Source organism: Cricetulus griseus, chromosome 2, assembly GCF_003668045.3.
Source record: "Cricetulus griseus strain 17A/GY chromosome 2, alternate assembly CriGri-PICRH-1.0, whole genome shotgun sequence".
Classification (NCBI taxonomy): domain Eukaryota; kingdom Metazoa; phylum Chordata; class Mammalia; order Rodentia; family Cricetidae; genus Cricetulus; species Cricetulus griseus.
In genome coordinates, this window is record NC_048595.1 from 173,642,995 (window position 1) to 173,665,153 (window position 22,159).

At 42.7% G+C, this 22,159-nt stretch overlaps 1 protein-coding gene across 32 annotated transcripts in view; it reads right to left on the minus strand.

Annotated features, from left to right (window-relative positions):
• LOC118237675 (zinc finger protein 532) overlaps positions 1-22,159 on the minus strand; it is a 111,785-nt gene that overhangs the window by 33,446 nt on the left and 56,180 nt on the right. For 31 of the 32 annotated variants that reach the window (XM_027402735.2, XM_035440106.1, XM_035440114.1 and 28 more), the window contains 4 exons: positions 18,362-18,543; positions 13,758-13,934; positions 5,305-5,467; positions 240-521 (listed from right to left, as the gene is read on the minus strand). The exons of the other annotated variant lie outside the window; for it this stretch is intronic. In XM_027402735.2, the coding sequence (XP_027258536.1) occupies positions 240-521; positions 5,305-5,467; positions 13,758-13,934; positions 18,362-18,543 (804 nt within the window). The remainder of the gene's footprint in view (positions 1-239; positions 522-5,304; positions 5,468-13,757; positions 13,935-18,361; positions 18,544-22,159) is intronic. 32 annotated transcript variants of the gene reach the window in all.

The window sequence follows — 22,159 nt, forward strand, 5'->3', positions numbered from 1 at the left end:
TCAACTATCAACAGACATGATGGACAAGCTACTCCTACCATTGTGTGTGCAAGGGAAGGCAGTTGGGATGGGGGGGGGGGTTTGGGAACATCCATTCCACAGATACAGAAAGTGGGGCACACAGACATTGAGATCACACTAATCCTAACTCCTGACAGAGCCACAGACTGAATCTCAGAAGGTCGCCAGCACAGATGCTCCTCCTAGTGCCGGAGAGCATGGATGTCACTCTCACTGACCTTCCCATGCTCCTTCCTCATGTGAGAGAGATACACATCCCTCTGTGTAAACAGACGGTCACACTCCCAACACGTCCACCCAGGACTGGTCATCTTCTTAGATTCTGTGGATTTCTTTGCAGGAGATGGAGACTTCTTTTCCAATTTCTCTTTCCCATTCATGGCCTTGGCATCCTCTCTGCTGTGGTTTGCTGAATTCTGAGTTGCAGACTTAATGCTCAAAGGCAAGTTTATACCCAAGTTTGGAGGCCCTTCAATACTTTTCAATGTTCCATGCATAGACTGCATTATAAAAAGAGAAGAAATGCCTATCACAAATCACACAGATTCAACAGAATGACAATCATTCAGAAAATATTTACTAAACTAAAACTATACATTTTTTAAATCATAAAGGAGCAGTCAGACATGGTGGCACACACCTGTAACCCCAGCACTCAGGAGGCAGAGGGAGGAGGATCTCTACACAGAAAGTTCCAGGCCAGCCTGGGCTACAGAGTGAGACTAAATAAATAACAAATAAATAAATAAAATAAATCAAGATGAATTAAAAACAATGGAGCCAAGAGTGATGGTGCACACCTTTAAACCCAGCACTCAGGAGGTAGAGGCAGGCAGATGTCTGTGAATTTGAGGCCAGCCTAGTCTACATACAAGTTCTAGGCAAGCCAGGATGATATGAGACCCTATCTCAAAAAAATGGTGGTGGGGGGGGATAAAGGAATATTAACTTTTTTACTTGTTGGGGAGTTCACATGTCAAGGCACATGTGTGGAGGTCAGAGGACAGCTTGCAGGAGTTGGCTCTCTCCTTCCATCATGTAGGTCCTGGGAACGAGACTCAGGCCATCAGGATGGCAGCAGGCACTTTTAGCCATTGAGTGATATCACTAGCCCCATAAAGAAGATAATAAATAAGTTAATGACTGCTCTAAGCTGTGTTTCCATTTCAATTTATTTATTTTGTGTGCATGTGTTTATGTGCACGGGTACACACATGCTACAGCACACATATGGAAATCAAGGATCTACTGGGAGCTGAGCATCTCATTCTCCATATGGAATTCAGGATGGTCCTAGAGCTCAAACTCAAACTGTCAGGTACCTTTACCCACTGAGCTATCTCACTGGCCATAGTTCCAAATAATTTTTAAAGGCTTATCTATCAGTGCCATTTTAACACTCTCTGAAGACAGGACTCTGTACTGGAACATATTAGTACCCACCCCCCTTCCTGGTCAAGAGCAAGTCCTCTGTGTGGGGACCATTTCTGGAGATGGCTTCACTTTGCTGCTTGCAGAACTGTGTAAGTAGGCTAATGTACAAAAAGTGATCCAAGGCCCATGATTCAGCCAGCCATGCTACTTTTTCACACTCTTGGAATACTTGTAACCTTTAGTAGGTACAGGTGCTGCCAGGGTTTGGGTAATTTTCACCTCTCAATCACCCTTTACCAGGAGGAGTGTACTGCCTCTGTGAGTGTACCCAGTGAGTACTCAAAAGGTCTTTTAAAATTGTGTAGCTGTTTATTATCATTAATACAATAGTCAACAAACAGTCATCTAAAACCCACAGAATTTCAAATGTGGGTGGGATAAAATAAGTACAATTTGATTGTCTTTTTGCCCCTTTGCAATCCTAAGCATTGCATCTAGGGCTGTGTGCATTCCAGGCAAGCACTTCATACTGAGATGTGCACTTCTGTACTTCTTATTTTCTATAACTCAGGAAAGCCTTGAACTTGTGACTCAGTGGCTGAGGTTATGGGCCATTACCACCAGATCCAACTGATGCAAATGATTCTAACGACTTTGGTTTTTGCTGTCTGTACCTACAGCGGCAAGTCTAGGTAAAGACACAGGTAATCTGTGAGTGGAACCTTCTCTCCTGATAAGGGAGCAGGTTGGTGGCTTGCTTCTGATGTACATTCACAGGAGCTGTCCCTCAGGAGCTCTGACACTCAGGTCCCCGTGGTCACCAGACCAGCTCTGTGGTTTGGTTGTCCCCAACTTCCTCCTGAGCTGTCAAGGAGGACATCATTCTAACTCCCCAGGATGCTTTCTTAAGAAAGGGCTTAGCTAAACTACCGGGCGTTGGTGGCGCACGCCTTTAATCCCAGCACTCGGGAGGCAGAGGCAGGCGGATCTCTGTGAGTTCGAGGCCAGCCTGGTCTACAGAGCTAGTTCCAGGACAGGCTCCAAAACAATACAGAGAAACCCTGTCTTGAAAAACCCAAAAAAAAAAAAAAAAAGAAAAAAGAAAAAAGAAAAAAGAAAAAAGAAAAAAAGAAAGGACTTAACTAAACAGCACTGCAATTAGTGGCCTTCTTGCACACTATCCTTCTCGGGAAGAAAGGAGTTGTATGACAGGTCTCCATGCACACAAGCATCAACTGGCCCATCCATGGGGCTGAGAGCAATGTCTGACCAGGCCCTCTGAGCAGGGAAAAGCAGGGCAGACATTTCCCTATGGTCACTCCTGCTTTTCTTCATGTACATGCCAGACTTTTGTGTGCAGAGACAGCAGCTAGTTTGTGCCTCAGTACACAACTTACCTGTTTACACTTGTGTGTGTACACAGGTTCACATGTGTCCATGTCAACAACACTCTCTCTCCAGCCCCTGGGTTTTTGACATTTCTAACCACTTAAAAGACAAGGGACAAATCCATAAGGGACAACTTTCCATAAGTTCCAAGGCAAATGGAAGAGAGGGCAGAAACGGATTTCTCTGTAAAATAACTCTGGGGACAGAAGTCACCAAGAAGTGGGGATTCTGCCAAGATAACAAAAGCACTGGTACCTGTGCTGAAATGCAGGTTTCTAAGTCATTTATTGTATATTTATTTGTACATTGTAAGTAAAAAAAAAAATCAACTATCTTTTTAATGAAAGGAATACAATTATATCTAGCATAGGCAAGATATAATTCTCCAGAACCATTTTAAAAGAAATGCTAATACAACTTAATTTTTTCAGAAATGATTTCCCTTAGCTCTTGTTAACAGCAGCTAACCTGGATGACTATAAGTTAAAGGTTATCAATATGGAGTTTAAAGATCTAAACATTAAATAAATAAACATATTCTGGGAGAACAGACATAATATGAATCAGGTAATAAAGGGCCACCTGGGAAACAGAAAGAAAGAGAAAACAAAGCAGCAGTGAGTGAGCAAGAGAGAGGGAGGGGGGAGAGGGGGAGAGGGAGGGAGGGAGGGAGGGAGGGAGGGAGAGAGAGAGAGGAGAGAGAGAGAGAGAGAGAGAGAGAGAGAGAGAGAGACCCTCTCCAACATCCCCATTCCAGGTCTCCTTCATGACTGCATCACAGGTACCAGGCAAGATAAATAGGGAGCAAGTAAGAGTTGCATCATTTTAAACACAAAGGTGCCCCTAAAACACTGTATTTATTCTTACCTACCAAGCACAATGTAACAGGAGTTTAGACACTAGAATGTGCTTACAATGAAAACAGTCCCACTATTTTCTTATCACAGAGGCTGGTAAAGATTCAGATAAAAACAATCCCTCCTCCTATGGCCACAGGATTATACCATTCTTCCTCAATCTCTACTCCTTGGGGCCTGTATTCATCCACATTCACTATTACAAAAAGAACCCTCCTACCCACACCACTTGCTGATACCAAGACTAAGTTCTCAGAAAGCAAATCTCAGAAGCCTTGGAAGAGGCAACTTCCCCCTCTCTGCCTGCCTCCTGATCACAGGGGGAAAGTAAGAAGTTAGAACTGAGTAGATGTAGCAAGGTTTACATAGTAAATTCTAGGCAAGCTAGGGTGTCATCATAAGACCCTGTCTATAAAAAGTTAAAAAAAAAAAAAAAAGGAAGGGAGGGAGGGAGGGAGGGAGGGAGGGAGGAAAGAAGAAAGGGAGGGAGGGAAGGAAGGGAGGGAGAATTAAGAACAGCCTTTGAGACTGAAAATGGAGCATGGTGCCGCTTCAGTGGGTGGAAATGAGAATCCAAAAGAGACACTTAAACTAACACCCACACCAATTCCAACATCCAATCTTCCTTAAATATTTAAAACCAGCAACTCAGTGAATAACAGCACTTACTGCTCTCTTGCAGGGGACCTGGGTTTGGTCCTCTGCACCCACATGGTGGCTCACAACCATCCATAACTCCAGTTTCATGGGAACTGATGCCCATTTCTAACCTCAGAGGGCACCAGGCACCAGGCATTCATTCATACAGTACACATACATTCATGCAGACAAAACATGCATACACATAACATAAAATTAAAGAAAACAAAACAAACAAAAAAAAAGATATGATATAACTATGCAGCCCTGGCTAGCCTGGAACTTGCCATGTAGACTAGGCTGGCCTTGAACTCACAGGGATCGTGCCCAAATTATATGCTATTTTTATAGGGTGAAAAAAATGAAAGACTAAATCAAATACAAGGCAAATTTAAGTGCTTACATAATTTCAATGGGGAAACCTCGATTTTTCTGAATGTATCAATTCTTGTATAAATTAGCATAACTCATCAAAACTCCTGTTTCCAAATCCCATATGACAGAGCTCTCAAAACAAAAGACTACAGAAGATGTTAAGGGCACATACTGCAGTTGCAGAAGACCTGAGTTCAATTCCCAGCACCCACGCCACATTGTTCACAATTGCCTGTTCTAGATCCAAGACAATTATAATGTCTGGTCTCCAAGGGCACTCACATGCACATACCTACACACAGATATATACCCATAAATAAAACAAAAATAAACCTCATTTTTCTAAAGAAAGCTTCACTGTCATCGTTTTCATGTAAATAAAAAGATCCCTAGTAACTTTCTTATCCTTTTGAACCAGACCATGCACACCAGTTCCTTTTCAGCAGTCTTTGGGAGACACAGCGGGACTCCTGGGTAGATGGCACCCCAAAGCCAACTGAGCAAAAGGACAGCATGTAGCATGGGCCGGTATCCATCTCTTTCCCTAGATAGTAGCATGCTTTACAGGAATCTGCAGCTCAGCCAGGGCCCTATGACCATGCATGTATCTGCAGCTCGCTGAGACAGGAGGAGAGACGCGCACACACACCTTGATATGGTCCATCATAAGTTGCTTCTGTGCATACAAAAGAGAACAGTCTGGACACTTGAAAACAGACACCTTCTGGTTTTCAATGTGCTGGTCAAAGTGGCGATACAGCAAGGTCTGCAGGGTGAACACAGTGTCGCACATGGAACACTTATAGATTATTCTAGAACAGAAGAAGCGCAGCGAAATACAGTCAGTCAGCCTCATCTTGGTCAAAGAAGCTACATCTTTGCATCTAAGGAACGCAGGAGGTAGAAGCCATTGAAAGAACACAAACAAAAGAACATTTTAGCAGTGGTACAAACTTTTCAAGACAACTGGCATCATTCAATCACGGATAAGGCTTCAATTCTGACTAAGACACATTCAGCGACATTTTGTTTAGAAATCTCAACCAGTGACCATTTTCTGCCTCACAAGGCTATGATGGGCGTTTGTACAAAACCTCCCAGTACTGGTACACACAGGAAGAAACAATCACAATTTCTCTCTCCCTCCCTCCTTCCCGCCTTTAAAAAAGTTTGAAAAAGGCAATACAACTGAACAGTAGTAGCACCCTAACCTGAAAAAGGGTGTGGGGACGATTTTTTTTGTAAGGTCAAACAAAGCAATACAACTCCACAGTGGTCCCTCAACTAGAAAAAGAATTTGATTAACAAACTAAAGACACCCAAACTCTAATATCTGGACAACCTGCCCCAACTTTACATTTAAAATTGGCAATTTCACACTTGAATATTAACCTTTCTATATCAATTTTAACACAGAAAACTGTACGCCAGTACACAAATTACAGAGATAAAAGGACAAAAACACACAACACAGGAAAAACCAATGCTTCCCCAAAATGGTTAACAATACCCGTACACTAGACACTGTTTCCACACCACAGTACCAGTACCTTAGACACTGTTTCCACACCACAGTACCCATATACTAGACACTGTTTCCACACCACAGTACCAGGACCCTAGACACTGTTTCCACACCACAGTACCCATATACTAGACACTGTTTCCACACCACAGTACCAGTACCTTAGACACTGTTTCCACACCACAGTACCCATATACTAGACACTGTTTCCACACCACAGTACCAGTACCCTAGACACTGTTTCCACACCACAGTACCCATATACTAGACACTGTTTCCACACCACACTACCCATATACTAGACACTGTTTCCACACCACAGTACCAGTACCTTAGACACTGTTTCCACACCACAGTACCAGTACCTTAGACACTGTTTCCACACTACAGTACCTGTACACTAGATACTGTTTCCATACCAAATGCCTTATCCAAACATTCACAGACTGGAATCTTCTAAACAAACCTCTTCCACCCACCTAGACCTCTCCTGAAGCTCAGGGACGGGTGTTTGGTGGCACGGAGGTATGTGTGCAACACTCCCTTTATATGCAGCGGGGACAGAGCAATCATCCCTTCTTTAGGACTGTTCTAGGTCATCCTGGTCCTTAGGGAGGGCCCATGGAGCCTATCCCCTTTGTAGAGCAGACACAAATAGCCTAGGGAACAGCTGAGAAAGGAAGGCAAACTGGCTGAAGACAAAGGCCAGAGGGGAAAGAGGTTTAATTTAAAAGCTGTACAACGAAGCTAGTGGAAGGAAGCCCCATGAGTCCATCTGTATTTCCTGGTGTGTTAAGATAGCTCCTCACAAGATCTTCAAACTCTACTGGGCAATGCTGTCCAAAACAAAACAAAACAAAACTGTAATTTAGCCCAGCATGGTGGTGCATGCCTGTAATCCCAGCACTTGAGAAGACGAGGCAGGGGAGTTCCTATGAACTCACGGGCAGCCCAGTATACAGCAAATATCATTGTGGTCAGGGCTAAACAGCATGACTATCCACAAGTAAGTAAATAAACAAACAAACAAACAAACAAACAAACAACTTAATTTCTTTTAAAATTATAGCTGTAACTTTTTAACTTTAGCTTTCACTCTCATGGAAGACTTTCAAATGTAACCAGAAGACACATGTTTTTCCAAGGTCTTGCCAAATTAGTCACTTTTCACGTTCAACTGAAGATGGGGAGAAAGATCCAGCTTGTTTCTGGCAGGCTTTCCTCACACAGCCCAGCACTGGACCCTGTGATGCTGCAATAGGTATCCAAGGATGCTCATTTCCTTACTGTTTAAAATGGCTTACGTGGTGAACGGCCTCAGTGTCCAGTGAAATAAAGCATCATACAGAGCAACTACGTAAGCATATTTTTAAAAGAAACTGCTTTAAGAGATTTTCAGAAAAATTAAAACAAGGCAGTATATTATGATATAGGCATATTTCTTCTTTATTAACAATTTGTTTTATTCTTGTGTGTGTGTGTGTGTGTGCGTGCGTGCGTGCGTGCGTGCGTGCGTGTGTGTGTGTGTGTGTGTGTGTGTGTATACCACATGTATATGTATATGCCACATATATGCAGGTGTTCTTGGAAGTTAGAAGAGGGTGCTGGATCCCTGGGAACTGGAATTACAGGCATTTGGGAGCCTCTAGACAAGAGTGCTAGGAACTGAACTTGGGTCTTCCAAGAGCAGGAAGTGTTCATAACCGTAGAGCCACCTCTCTAGCCCCATGATGACATTTCTTAACCGATAGAGAAAGGCATAAAATTATCGTTGCCTCTGGGGATAGATAGTATGTACATGCTGTGTTATTCTGTTTATCTTTATTTTATGGGTTTTCCTAAAATGAAAGTTCAACTGTTGGAAGAAAGAAAAGAGAAAAAGAGACTAGGATGCAGAGATGACCCAGCAGTTATGATTATGTAATGTACTTGCAAGGGACCCAAGTTTGGTGTCAGCACAGTCCCGTGTCAGGTGGCTCACAACTGCCTGTTAACTCCAGCTCAGGGAGATCTTTCCTGCACTCATGTTCATGAACACACACACACACACACACACACACACACACACACACACACACAGAGAGAGAGAGAGAGAGAGAGAGAGAGAGAGGGAGAGAGGGAATTATAAGTTAAAAATGAACCTTTTAAAAAAGAATAGCCTCATAATAGGGTCTATATGGAAATGTCATAATGAGACCTGTCACTTTGTATGTCTACTTAAAAATTTAATTCAAAAAAATAAGCCGGGCGTTGGTGGTGCACGCCTTTAATCCCAACACTCGGGAGGCAGAGGATCTCTGTGAGTTCAAGGCCAGCCTGGTCTCCAGAGAGAGTGCCAGGATAAGGCTCCAAAGCTACACAGAGAAACCCTGCCTCGAAAAACCAAAAAAAAGAAAGAAAGAAAAGAAAAGAAATAAACTAGGGGTGGGGAAGAGCTGTGAAAGAAGCAATAGGATTTACTAGTTGGAGTGATTATTCACTTGGGATTCTATTTCTCACTATTTTATAAAACTAGGCATGGGGTGAGGGTGGACGGCACAGAGAGGTGGCTCAGTAATTAAGAGCTTGTACTGTTCTTCTAAAATACTAGTGCTCAGTTCCCAGCACCCACATCAGGCAGCTTACAACTGCCCATAACTCCAGTTCCAGTAATGCATGTACCCACACTCATATGCATACACACTACACACACACACACACACACACACACACACAAATAAATCTTAAAAAAAAAAAACACAACAGATATGACTCTCATTTTTCTTCATGGTACATTCTCTTAGGAAAGAGATAAAACTGAAGATGTAAGAATTTCTTAGCATTTGTTGAGGAAACTGAGGAACAAGTTGTTGATATCTTATCAATAAACCTCCACATGAAACACTAATGAAACTAGAGCACTGATAAAACTTCTATAATCCCAGCAAAGGCAGAAAGGTGGTGAATTCCAGGCTATCCTGGCTACACAGCAAGTTCTCATAAAGCAAAACAAACAACAGCACTAAGGAATGTAAAGGGGGGAGAGGTGAGAAATATGGCAAAAACCAATCAGGCTCAACCAAAGCTGACAATACCACTATCAGAAGTGACTACTGGCTGAGCCCCCTTTGTGGCCCACTGAGAAGAGGCACAGCCTCATTTCTTCAAGAGTCCCGATGAAGAGGGCAGGTCCTTGGCTGACTCCGAGAAAATGTCATCCCTGAATGAATGGCTTTTTTGTTGTTTTTTGTTTTTTGTTGTTGTTTTGCTGGGGTGGGGAGATGGGGTGGCTATGGTCAGGATCTTGGAAAGGAAGGAAAAAGACATTGTCTAGGCAACTGGAAGGACCTGAATCCAATCTGTGAACTGGCTGGCACAGGGACGAGCACTAACACCCTGAACGGGAGCTGTGCACTCATGACTTTTACCAGTGTGCTTTAGTAAAGGGAAGAACATACTGCATAAACAGGTCATGATGCCCTGTTACTTCCAAGGATGAGAGGGAGAATGGGTCATGATGAGCTGGACCAGATAGTGTAAAAATGCCAGCAGCCAGGGACTCTGAGGGAAGGGCACCCATGAGTTCCCAGTGCATGCTGCCAACATTAAAAACAGCAGTGACTACCGCCAATGCTAAAAACTAGAAACAGCAAATAAGAAAACTACCACAAACTCCCCAAGTATGACTTAAGGGACATACCATGAACATGAAGTAAACTTACTGATGACAATGGAAAAGCCTGAGAGGAATAATGTGCTATAGGAGAAAAGGTGAGGTTTTCCAAACTGGGGGTGGGAGGGAAATCCCCTTGATACAAAGGCAGAGATCAGCAAGCTGGGGGAACCTCAAGTCCACAGTGTGTGTGTGTGTGTGTGTGTGTGTGTGTGTGGTGTGTGTGTGTGTGTTGGGGTGGGGAGCAGCAAGGTAGTGGAGCACACCTTTAATCTCAGCACTTGGTAAGCAGAGGCAGGCAATCTCTGTGAATTAGAGGCCAATCTGGTCTCCTGAGCGAGTGCCAGGATAGACTCCAAAGCTACACAGAAAAACAAAAACAAAAAAACAAAAAACAAAAACAAACAAACAAACAAAGAAAAACTAAAAGGGAAAAATACTTCTAAAATCATGTGTATAATGTGAGTGGCTGGACTGAAGGCCACTGTGGTAGCAGATAATTAAGTAGGGAGCTCTAAGCCCTGGAACTGCCAGTGTGAGCAACTGATTAAATCCCAGCAGACATGAAGCTCTGATCTCCACAATGTGGCTGATTTTCACAGTCCTGGCGAGGTAAACTGACACTACTTCCAGGCCCCATGTGGCATAGTAAGAGTCAGAAATATGAGGTCACTTGTTTGATGCCATAAATACATAAATGATATAAATAAATAAATAAATAAATAAATAAATAAATAAATAAATAAATAGATCCCAGTAATGAGGTCTCTTTCCCCAGACCTAGGGGGTTCCCTGCCATGCTAATAGTATAACCCTATAGGCTTTACTTCTCAGGGGCTTGTTCCAAATCTGCCTCTTATATACAGCTCTTAACTTGGGAACTGTCATTTCTGCCTGAAACACGCTCAAAATGACACAAATTACTCAGTAACTATTTAAAAGAGTTCAAAGTGTCCTTTTAGACAGCAGGGGAAATATGTCCATTCACATACTGAAAATAACAAACAAAAGCACTTAACAGTGGTTTCTGGGACACAGCAAACATGTTACAGCTTGCCTAGTACTTTGCAAATTGAAGTGCTAAATCTGTAGGATTTTGGGTATATGTTTAGACATCTATATGCTCAGTACAAAAAATGGGAATATGGTGGAAACTGACTGATGAAACTGACAGAAGTCATTTGGATAATTTTGAATCGCTGGTATAACCAGAGCCATCTAAACATGGCTGTGAGGGATCAGCACTAAAGGCCCTCTGACTTGAGGACCACTGGTTTGTTTTTAGTTAATTCCAAAATGATCCCAAATGGCCACAGAATAAGAAATTTTATAGTAGCTTGAATGGGTGAGGTGGTATGAAGGGCACTACCTCAGGCATAGTACCACAGGCCTGAAGAGTCCACAGAGTTGAGGCAGAACCCCCTACAGAGCCAGGCTTCCAGCAGGGCCAGATTTAGCAGAGAGAGCTGAGAACAGAAGACTGGATGAGCACCAGGCTAATGCTGCTGAAATAGAGCTGCACCAGTTTGGGGCTTCTGTCTTCTATGTCAGAAGTATGCTATTTATTGTACAATGTAAAACACAGGAGTTTATGCCTATTTTTAGGTATTTGCTTATTAAAGAACCCTGACAGATATAGATAGGTAGGTAGGTAGGTAGGTAGATAGGTAGGTAGGTAGGTAGATAGATAGATAGACAGACAGACAGAAAGACAGACAGACAGATAGGAAGAATATAAAAAAAAAAAGCTAGTAGTAGTATCGTATGCCTGTAATTTCAGATCTAGGGGGATCCATCCTAAGAGCCCAGTGTGGTCCGGAAGCCACAGAAACACTGTGACGCCTTTACCAGTCACTTCTCCTTGCTGGGTGTGACATAATTAGCACTGCCTTCACTTTTCTCCTTCACTGTTTCACAGGTAGAACGTTTGCTCTTATCATGGATTTTAGCACTGGGCATTGGTGGTGCTTGCCTTTAATCCCAGCACTCGGGAGGCAGAGGCAGGTGGATCTCTGTGAGTTCAAGGCCAGCCTGGTCTCCAGAGAGAGTGCCAGGATAGGCTCCAAAGCTACACAGAGAAACCCTGTCTCGAAAAACCAAAAAAAAAAAAAAAAAATCATGGATTTTAGCATGATTGTTTATCCTGTTTCTTTACTAAGATCTGGAACTTTAGCTTCTTTACTTACACGAGGCACTTTGCTCCTCTCTAGGCAGGGCTGGCACCACTCTTTCACTTTGGGGACATTATGAAGTACGCTCAGAGCTATCTGCACACAATACCGAGTGCAATATTACAACAGTCAAGCTGGTCTCTAACTGGCTAATGGACAGTCTATACAGGATAGACAGATTGGACAAAGGGACACTGGTGCTGTGAAGAAGCAGGACCATAAGAGACTTCAGATACTATCTACAATGATGTATAACCTAGACCTATAAATTGTTTACTTCTGGAATTTTCCATTTAGTTATTTCACTCCACAGCTGATCTTGGTTAATAGAAATTGAAATTGTGGATAAAGGGCAGAGGACTACTGCACCCTGTAACGTGATTCCTTAAGTAAAGCTATGAAAATTCTAGACCTACTGTATTCAAATTTGAGCAATATTGTCTTATCTTAATAATCTACTGTTCTCCGTTCCAGTTGACAGAATGTGACTTATTTGAGTGAAGACTAAAGGGCTATATTCGTCACAAGGCAAAGGCTGACAGCATGCACACCGACATCATGAACACTGGAGACACATACATTAATCTCACTAATCCCTGTCACTGAGTGAAGGCCTCCAGTGGAATTCAAATCCTCTAATTTGTAATTTGCCTCTCTTTGAGAATCAATACACAAAACATCAGGATAAAGACCTATTTGAATAAACAGACTTTAAAATTGTTTTAGTAAAGAGGCATTTGTACATATTCAATTGTATTTCCCCGAAACTAACAGAAAAACTGGACATATAAAGAAGCACAGGTATTCTACTGCATATTTACATCTCTTTCCCTAATGGATCTTTGATATTGAAGCCACACACACACACACACACACACACACACACACACACACACACACACCACTGAAATACTGGGACAGCTAGCCAATCTAGCCTCCATAACCGAAACATTTCACATGGCTATAATGGGTCCAGGAATAAAATGACCACCACCAGGTACACTGTGTGGACACAAAGACAGAGGGAGCAAATACAGAAACAATGCTTATAGAGTTCCTCTATACCCCAAACAGGCTCCTCAGGCCACAAATTTCAGCCACATCACCTTACTCACTCAGACCCTGGGACACAAGCATGCCCCACACTTATAGGAGAGGTTGAGACAGTTAACAGTCCCAAGCCTCACAGCTGGCAGCTGGAGAACTCTGACCAGCCCCTGTACCCACACTCCCCACTGCTGACTGACCCCTGGAGCAGACAGGCAAGTAGCCCAGCCCTAAAGCAAGAACAACATTGAGCAAAATTAGATTTATTCCCACTAATCAATGGCTTGTCCTAGCTATAAAGTTAAATTCAGTAACTAGTGTCTCAAGCTGACTTCTGCTGAGAAGAGTGTACCCTACAATAAACAAACAATGAAAACACTGAGTGTAACATCATTGGGTTTTCTGTTTTTATATTTTATAATTTTCCTAAAACTCACTTGTTAAAAATCATTTTAAGGATAAAATGGGTAAGTATTCATTTGTTGAGCAGAAACTGATGCTAAAGCATGAATAACAGGTGACATTTTGGGACAAAACTTTACCTGGAAAAAAGTAGAATGATTTGGTGAGCTACAAGCAGAACGTCACACATCAAAAATCAACATAGCTGACACATGTTCAGACCTTAACATTTTATTTACTGCAATGACAACCTCCTCTAAATGACACTACAGCAGCAGAGTAAAACTCAGCCATGGATAACTTACTTTGGTTCTCCTATCTTGATGCCAGGATGCTGCGTGTAGGCGTGGGAGTGTGTACTTGGGGCAGACTTAAACGCCATTGGACAGATAGGGCACTTGTAGAAGACTTCACAGTGAGAGCCTTGAATGTGAGACTTCAGTGCAGCCACATCAGAGTACACAACATTGCAATGTACACATCTGTTAGAGAAACAACACTGTCATTAGCACAGACCACTGAACACTGTGAGTGACATCACTGTGTGAACAGGGTGAAATGAACATATCTCACAGCCCACAGAGGTTTCTCGTGGCTTTTGGAAAGTACTTTGCCTTTTCTGCTTTCAACAGGGTAAAGGTAACTTGGTGTGTTTAAAAGATCTCGGAGAAAATTAATGTACAAATTGTCAGTGTTTGGAGCATCTTTAACCTTTTGAGGAAGGATGTATATAGTAAGGCTGACAGACTTTGAGGGGAGACAGCAAGAACCTGGGGATCCTGAACTGGGGAATGATGGTCATGTGCTAGACTGACACTAGGGCTTGATGTCCCCACCTGTCCTAGTACCACGCCAGAGACTTTTCCAATGGAAGAGGCCCTTGGGATCTGCACCTGTATGCCCTCAACACAGGGACAGAGAGGAACACATGAAGAGGGTCTCCTGGTGCACACTGGTGTGGCAACATATTCGAGGAGCTGCATGGTGACCCAGATGGTGGTGGAAGTCGGCACCTGTGTCTTCTGTCTGCTGGAAAACAACCTGACTGTGCTGGTATTTGGTCTTTAAACTACATCAATGTAAACTTCTTAAAAAAAATCAGCATCTCCGAAAACGACTGGCTCCAAGCTTCTGAATTTCTAAGGATGACAACTAGCTCATTCCCTACTAAAACCTAATCCCATAGACACAACCCTCCAAACTAGCCTCGCACCCCTGCCCCCAGCTCATCTTCTTGGCACAAGGACCGGCAGCAATACTTGTAACACCTCCATTAGATGATGGGCTCTTCTTGATCCACATACGGAAAACATTTGGGAACCGTCGGAGAGAACATGCCTCACATGTCACTGGACATTCATGTTCCCAGTCATGTATATGCAAGTCACCTGGGAAAGACGTCTGCTGACAGGGCCTGTCCTCCAGGACACCACGCCAGACAGCCACGTATACCCTTCTGGGCTTCGAGGCCCATGTTCAGTCATGTAGACACCTCCTGTAAAGCCACACAGACGATGTGTTCTACATTGCACACCTTAGAAGGCTTTGCAAGCATGTTTAGAAAATCACGATGAATCCTCAGTGTCACTGCCATAATTAAGGCACTGTGCTCACCAACACAGAAACTAAAACACTGTGTGAGTGGAGAGCAAGAAAGATTCGCTGTCCTCCCAACAGACACAAGTCAACCAAGCATTCTGACACCCTTCTGGGCCACCTAATGCTCCTGTCTGCAGGTCCTTGTTTGTAAAATAAAAACTGGACAGATCATTTTTAGTCCCACCTTCCCCTAGAAGCTAGTGACTACAAGGTAAAGAAGAAGAGGGATGAGGTCCAGTCCTGCAAGATCCCCTAGTTCCTGGCCTCAGGGAGGATGCCCATCTAATGAAATCAAGCACATCTGGGAAGCATACCCACAGACAGATGTTAGAATCTGGCACCAGGGCCTGATGTTTCCACCTTTTCCAGTGGCACCCAAGTGCTGCCCAAGGGTGGACCACACACACTTTTCCACCAAATACAGGACTAGACTCTATCTAAAGCAAATGACCAAAAGGAAAAGAAGCAAAGAGAAGCGTACTAATGCCCTAGACGTTCCAGAGCCACTTGGAGTAAGAAAAAAGCTTCCCAGGCTGCAAACAAACTAAAATATGGTTCTTGAGTTGGCAGGAGACATGACAGGGGCCCAGTCCCACAGAAGCCAAGAGGAAGTAGAGACCAGAAAGGACAGAAAGGGTTAGGGCAACAGAGGCCAACGACAACTATAAGTGAAGCAGGCACATGGACCACAGGATTTCAAAGACCTCTTATGGTACCACAATGCTTCTAAACATCTGCCTCACAAGTTCAGGGATGGCAGGCATGTGTCACCATGACTAGCTCTCTTTATTATTTATTTTTAATTAAAAAAATGTTTACACCATACAATCTGACAATAATCTCTCCCTAAATGTTTGTATCAGGAGGCAAGAAAATTCAGAAAAATATCTGACTTTTATTCATAATTGACATTTACAAGTTAAGCAGGATCCAGGCATGGGCATATTTAAGAGATACAATAAGAGCAAAAGATAAGCAAGCACCTGCCTAGGAAGAAAAATCTACTTTGGCTACAGAAAAATCATACACAAAATATTAACTGCAGAGACAAGAGAGAGATGACAGAGGTGAGAAAGAGACAGAAACAGAGAGCCAGGTCAGGACCAACAGGCTGCCAAGCTCAGGCAAGAAGCATCAACTACCCCAATGTTTAAAACAGCAGGAGGACTAGGTATAGTAACACTAGTTTATAATCCCAGGCTGAACTCTGTTTCAGGCCAGCCTGAGCTACAGTATAAAAACCCTTTACCAAAAAAAGGGGGAGGTGGGCAGGGAAAATGTTTAAGAGTTTGTATCTTTGCTAAAGAAGTCAACATGAACTAAACTTCACAATAAACAAACATGGGGGATGGGTGCAGTGACACTTATCGATAATCCTAGCTCTGAAGAGTTAGGCTTAGGAGTGAGGCCAGCCTTGTCCACACAGCAAGTTCGAAGACAGCCAGGTTGTCATAGTAGGGTCCCGTGTCAAAAGCAAATACAGAAAACCCACAAGCATGATGTTTTCACAGTCTGTGTACCCTCCAGTCTAGCTGGGAGAAACCTAGTTAATAAAAACTTAATAAAATTCAAACTGTAAAACTGAAAGCACCCAATTTAAGCAAGTCTGCCTGGGGCAAGCGAAGGGCAGTGCAATCTTCTCCCAGCAAGACGCAGGCTTTCAGCCTGCATGGGAGACTTCTGTCCAAACTTAGGGAAGATACCAGGAATAAGCCTGAGTGCAGAAGGCTGCTGCCCTCTATTCATTCCAATCTGGCCTTGTTCTCACTGAGAAGAGATCCCTGGGAACAGCATTCAGCAGAGAACGGCGGAAAGCACACAAGCGGCACAGCTGCTCTCCCTGGCTGTGTGCAGAATCCACTGTTCCCAAGCAGGTGGTAAGAACAAAGCACTGTTCTGCGTGGGTCTGTGAGCCAAGCTGTTTAACTGTCACATCTCAGAGTGTTGGAGGCAAGCATCCCCCAAGACACAGGGTACACAGGACAGAGGACACATGAGTTTCACACAAGTCATGACAATCCAATCTGGCACAAGGAAAAAACTCTGGTTTCCTGTTTCCTAAACTAAAGGTTTCCTACCCGGTTAGATCTCTACCCATAAAGTATTTGAAGGCCTTAGAGTAAAAACAGGACTCTGTCTCATATTTTAGTGGTTAGAAAACTGAGCAGAGGGGAGCTGAAGAGATGGCTCAGCAGTTAAGAGCACTGGCTCTTCTTCAAGAGGACCCGAATTCAATTCCAAGCTCCCACATGGCAACTAAAAACCATTTGTAATTCAAGTTCTAAGAGATCTGAGTTTCCTTGGGCAATACACATACATGGTGAACAGACATGCATAAATGCAGGCAAAACACCTACACACAAAAACTAAAAAAGAAAAATAAATCTTAGGAGAAGGAGGAAGAAACAGAAAGACAATTGGGCACAGCTACCCAGGAATTAGTGATCCCAGAACATAAACTAAAATGAAATAAAGTCATAAAACCACACCAACGCTACCTCATCTTTAAAAAACGTGTGACAGAATTACGACTAAGCAAAATCATTGCACATAATAATCTAACCACACATAGGAAAATAAACACATGCCATGGTGAAACATCTGCTAAAACAAAGACATGTCACGTCACCCCTGACACAGTCTCTGACACAGAACCATGACATAGTCCCTTGAGGGGTTTTGATCAGGTCAGGTGTAAATGGGATGGGAGCACATTTAAGAAGGTCAGAAAGTTTGAGAACAAAGTCTATCATCACCTAACACTGGATAAATTACCATCAAAGTTGCCAGATGTCAAAAAATACACATTTGGGAATCTCCAGAGCCAGTGAACAGATGAAAGAGCCGGAACTGGGGGAGGCAGAAGTGAAGGACTTTTGGAGGGGGAGCTCCAAAGACTAATGAGAGAAAAGAAGTTCACCTGACCCACCCGCCTGTGTTGTTACAGCGATTCATCGTGTTTGTATTTATTAGAAGGGAGATAATACGAGGCGCAGAAATGCATGGTATTCCTGCAGAGGATAAATATGGGGAGTGCGACAACATATGAGCAGGGGTGGGGGAAAGGTTGTAAAGGCTGTCTGTCAGTCATGGCCAAGCCCCATAACATGCACATTTACCTCAAGGGATCACCAACAGGACTTTAAACTTGGATTCAAACGGATCAACTCTACTACAAATGAGCTAGGTTCCCAGAGGGTCTGTGAGTCATAATGTCCAACCCTGAGAGAACTACGTATGTGCATGGACCCTTCAAATCGCAGTGCAGTTATCAGTGAACAACTTGCACAGAAGTGAACAACATACTGACCGAAAACCAACTCTCCGTGTGTAGTGCAGACAGTTCTTGGTGACGTGGGTCTGGAAGTGCACCGACCTGCAGATGGCCCCGCACTCGGGGCAGGTGTAGGGAGATTTGTGCTGATGGATTCTCTGGTGTGAAGCATAGCTGCACTGGTTAGGAAGCAGCATCTGGCAGACAGTGCAAGTCTTCTAAACAAACCAAAGGGGGAAACACGATTGGTCCTGCTAAGCATGGCTATATGCAAGTACCTTAGTAAGCTGTACAGTAGTTATGCGTCTCATTTCAAACACTGCTATAAACGACTCTAAAGCCCCAGGGAAGAGCAAACCTGAAGATTACATGTTTAATGGAAACTTTTCACCCTGTGAAATAAAACGGTTAGAATTACAGGGGTGGGCTTGTGCCCAAGTGTGAGCTAAAGGAAACACCAGCTTTACATGCTTCCAGTCCTGTTTCTTTTGCATTTTTGTCCAGAGCAAAGGTCCTCTTGCAAACCATGCTGACAGATCAACTCTGCTATACCTTGCCGAGCTCATGAGCCCAATAGGAACTACTGTTCCCACACTCCAGAACTTGCTTCAGGAAAACAGAAATTCACCCAGGTTAATCCAGTTTCTTCTTTTTATTTCTTAGTCACTCCAGTTATTTCAAATCTTAAATACAGGAACACAAAAAGGATGGCTTAGGAATTGGTTTTCTTTTTGTACCTAAACTGGCCTTCAAATGGATGAACTGGCCATAATATGATTAATAATTGAAATTAAAAGGAAAAACCTCAAGGTCAGATACATAAATTTGGACATTAAATTGAAATTTGCAAAGCATAAGCAATTTTACAAAGCTTAGAATCTGACTATTAAAATAAAGACTGAAATCTTTGAAGAAAAATATTTACTTATCAAAAAGCCCCAAATATTCTATTTTTCATCCCCTTAGGTATAAATATAAATATATATTTAAAACATAAACCAAAAAAATACTCAGTCAATATCAACTGACTACATCCTCAAAACAAATCCAGAGTGTGAGAAAATCCATACCCTTTCCAGGCATTTGTGCAAAACAAGTACCTTTTGCACTCTAAAATAAAGTGTGTTAAAGTCAAAGAAAGCCTCAAACTATAGATTTGTCTAAGATTAAAGACATTCATTCGTTCAGATTGACAGCAGTTTTAAAAATATTTTTAATTCTTCACTGTTATTTCAAATTAAGCCCCAAGTTTTGAAGTGGCTTATACTAAGAAAAAAAGAAAACTCACTTTAAAATTATTTCTTGCCCGGCGATGGTAGTGCATGCCTTTAATCACAACACTCAGGAGGCAGGGGCAGGTGGATCTCTGTGAGTTCAAGGCCAGCTTGGTCTACAGAGCAAGTTCCAGGACAGCCAAAGCTACACAGTGAAACCCTGCCTTGAAAAACCAAAAAAGAAAGAAAGAAAATTATTTCTTGTTTTTTCTCCTGAAAGGACTAAAATACAAGTTTTATCCCAGAAAACGTTTATTGTAATGACAAAACAGGAGCATTACAGGCAGTGCTGATGAGGTTAACATCATTAAAAGATGCCTCTCCTAGTAACGCATTCTTCAAAGGTTAAAACATGCCAGAACAACAAAACCAGTCAATAGGGTTGCTAGTTACAAGAGCCTGCTATCATTACATAGTCATTGGCAATCACTCACTCTGTGAACTACAGTCTACCACTTTCTCCTCAAGCCATTATCCCAGGTGAGAATTATGACGGCATCTTTGTGTGCACTTACTTGAAAAGAAAACTCATACTTTCAATTCTAAAAGAAGTCAAAACACATTATACATTTATGTCTGCACATACACATATGCACACCTTCATAGGTATATACACACATACTCATGTATGTATATAAATATAAATATAGATTTAGATATGGATTGGTTTCATTTCACCATGAGCCAAGCAGTGAATTAAGTCCTTTAAATGCATTAGGAACTTTATATAGATTCAAATACATTGCATCATTTATTTCTCATAATCTAGGAAGTCAATTAACACCTTTGTTTTACAGAAGTAGAAATAAGCCTTAATGAGGGGTGTTCTATGCCCCACTGTTACTAAGGACAAGAATCAGGATTCAGTCGGGCTCTGGTGGAGGTGCAGTGGAAAGAGTGGAATGGGGTCACATGAGTTGAAAAACATGAACAAATAAACCTGAATGTCGACGATGACCCATTTATGTTACGATAACAAATTAGTTTCTCTTTCCCCATAGCTTCACTCATATCTAAAACATGATTATAGTACTTTTGTAGTAGTACAAAGCCAAAAGAAAAGAAAATCTAAAAGAACAAAGGTCATATGTTTTGTAGAAGCTAAAAACAAATCAAAACAAGAAAACCTTACATTATCATCCATGAAGAAATAATAACAATGGTTGCTCTTTACAATACATACAAAATGCACAAACTACTATGCTCATCACCAACACCAACATCACTGTTAAAACAACTCCTTCTTTCCCAACCATGCACAGCCACCAGCTGAGGCTCCCCACCCATATCAGACCCAGAAGTAAAGAAGAAAGGATGACTCCAGCCTCAAATCAAACGCATTCAATCCTAGAGCTCTTGAAAAGGGAGGATGCGTGAGGTCACAGATCGATCACAGCGGATGTGCAGGGATCTTACCTTCAGTTTATACAGGTGCACACACATCTGTGTACACACCCACACTACTCCTGTGTTTCTCTCTTGGCTTACTGTTGCATGCCTCGCCTCCATTCCATTTGGGTTGTAAGCTCTCTCCTCCTTGATGTTTGCATAGAGCCCATGTTTCTGAACTCACATGACACTGTTTCCTTAACTGTGCTGCCTCAGATTGTATAACTGTCCTTGCTGCAGACAGTGGAAATGGGCTTCATCGGCACCAAGGGGGAGAATCCACCAGCTCTCTGGGATGCTCTGAATTCATGACAAAATGCACACTGTCTGGGCTCGGAGGCACACTGAGCACAGGACAGCATATGGATTCTTTGGGTCTGACCTTGCCTTCTTTTTTGTTTAAGTCAAAGAAAGTTTACCTAATTGGCACAAACTAAGGTTGCTGGGCAACTCGGCAGGAGAAGCAGCCATTAAACCTAGTGGTGCGTGGCTCGGAAAGAGAACAAAACAGAAGAAATGCAGGCACGTGGACCTATGTCTCTGGACATTAGGCCTAATGCCATCAGAACTCGGAGAAAGGTTTTGATGCTCAGAAGAAGCAGCTAATTCTCTGGGGCAGTTTCATTTGCTCAGGGGATGATTTTTCAAATGAGTTTACTTGTCAATAGTAAAGCAGCACTAGAAAACTACGAAAAGGGAGCTGAAAAGGAAGGTCATGGTCCTTCCTGAGCCTGAAATTGACAGCTGGCATAACATCACAGGCTGGAGGAGGGGGTGGGGCAGATGTCCGATTAAAAAGATGGACTGTGGGACTTTGCATAAGTGAGGAATTACCTGGGCAACAAGGAAAACAATTCTTTGCTTCAATCTGTTCTTTTAGGGAGAAATACAGCCGGAGAAAAGTAAAAGGGGAAGGGTGAAAGAAGCTAGAGAATACACAAACACCCAGTCCCAGGCAAATCCCAACACCTGCAAAAGCCAGACCACCACTGCAGTGGGACCCAGCTGTTAACTCAACCACTGTGCCCTTTACCATAGTTCCATAACTGCATGGGCAGTAAGATGACATCTTCATGGTCATAATAAAGCATGACTTTCACATTTTCACGATTAGACAACACTTTACTCCATATCTAACTTAAATGGGAGTGACACAAGGAATGTGTCACGT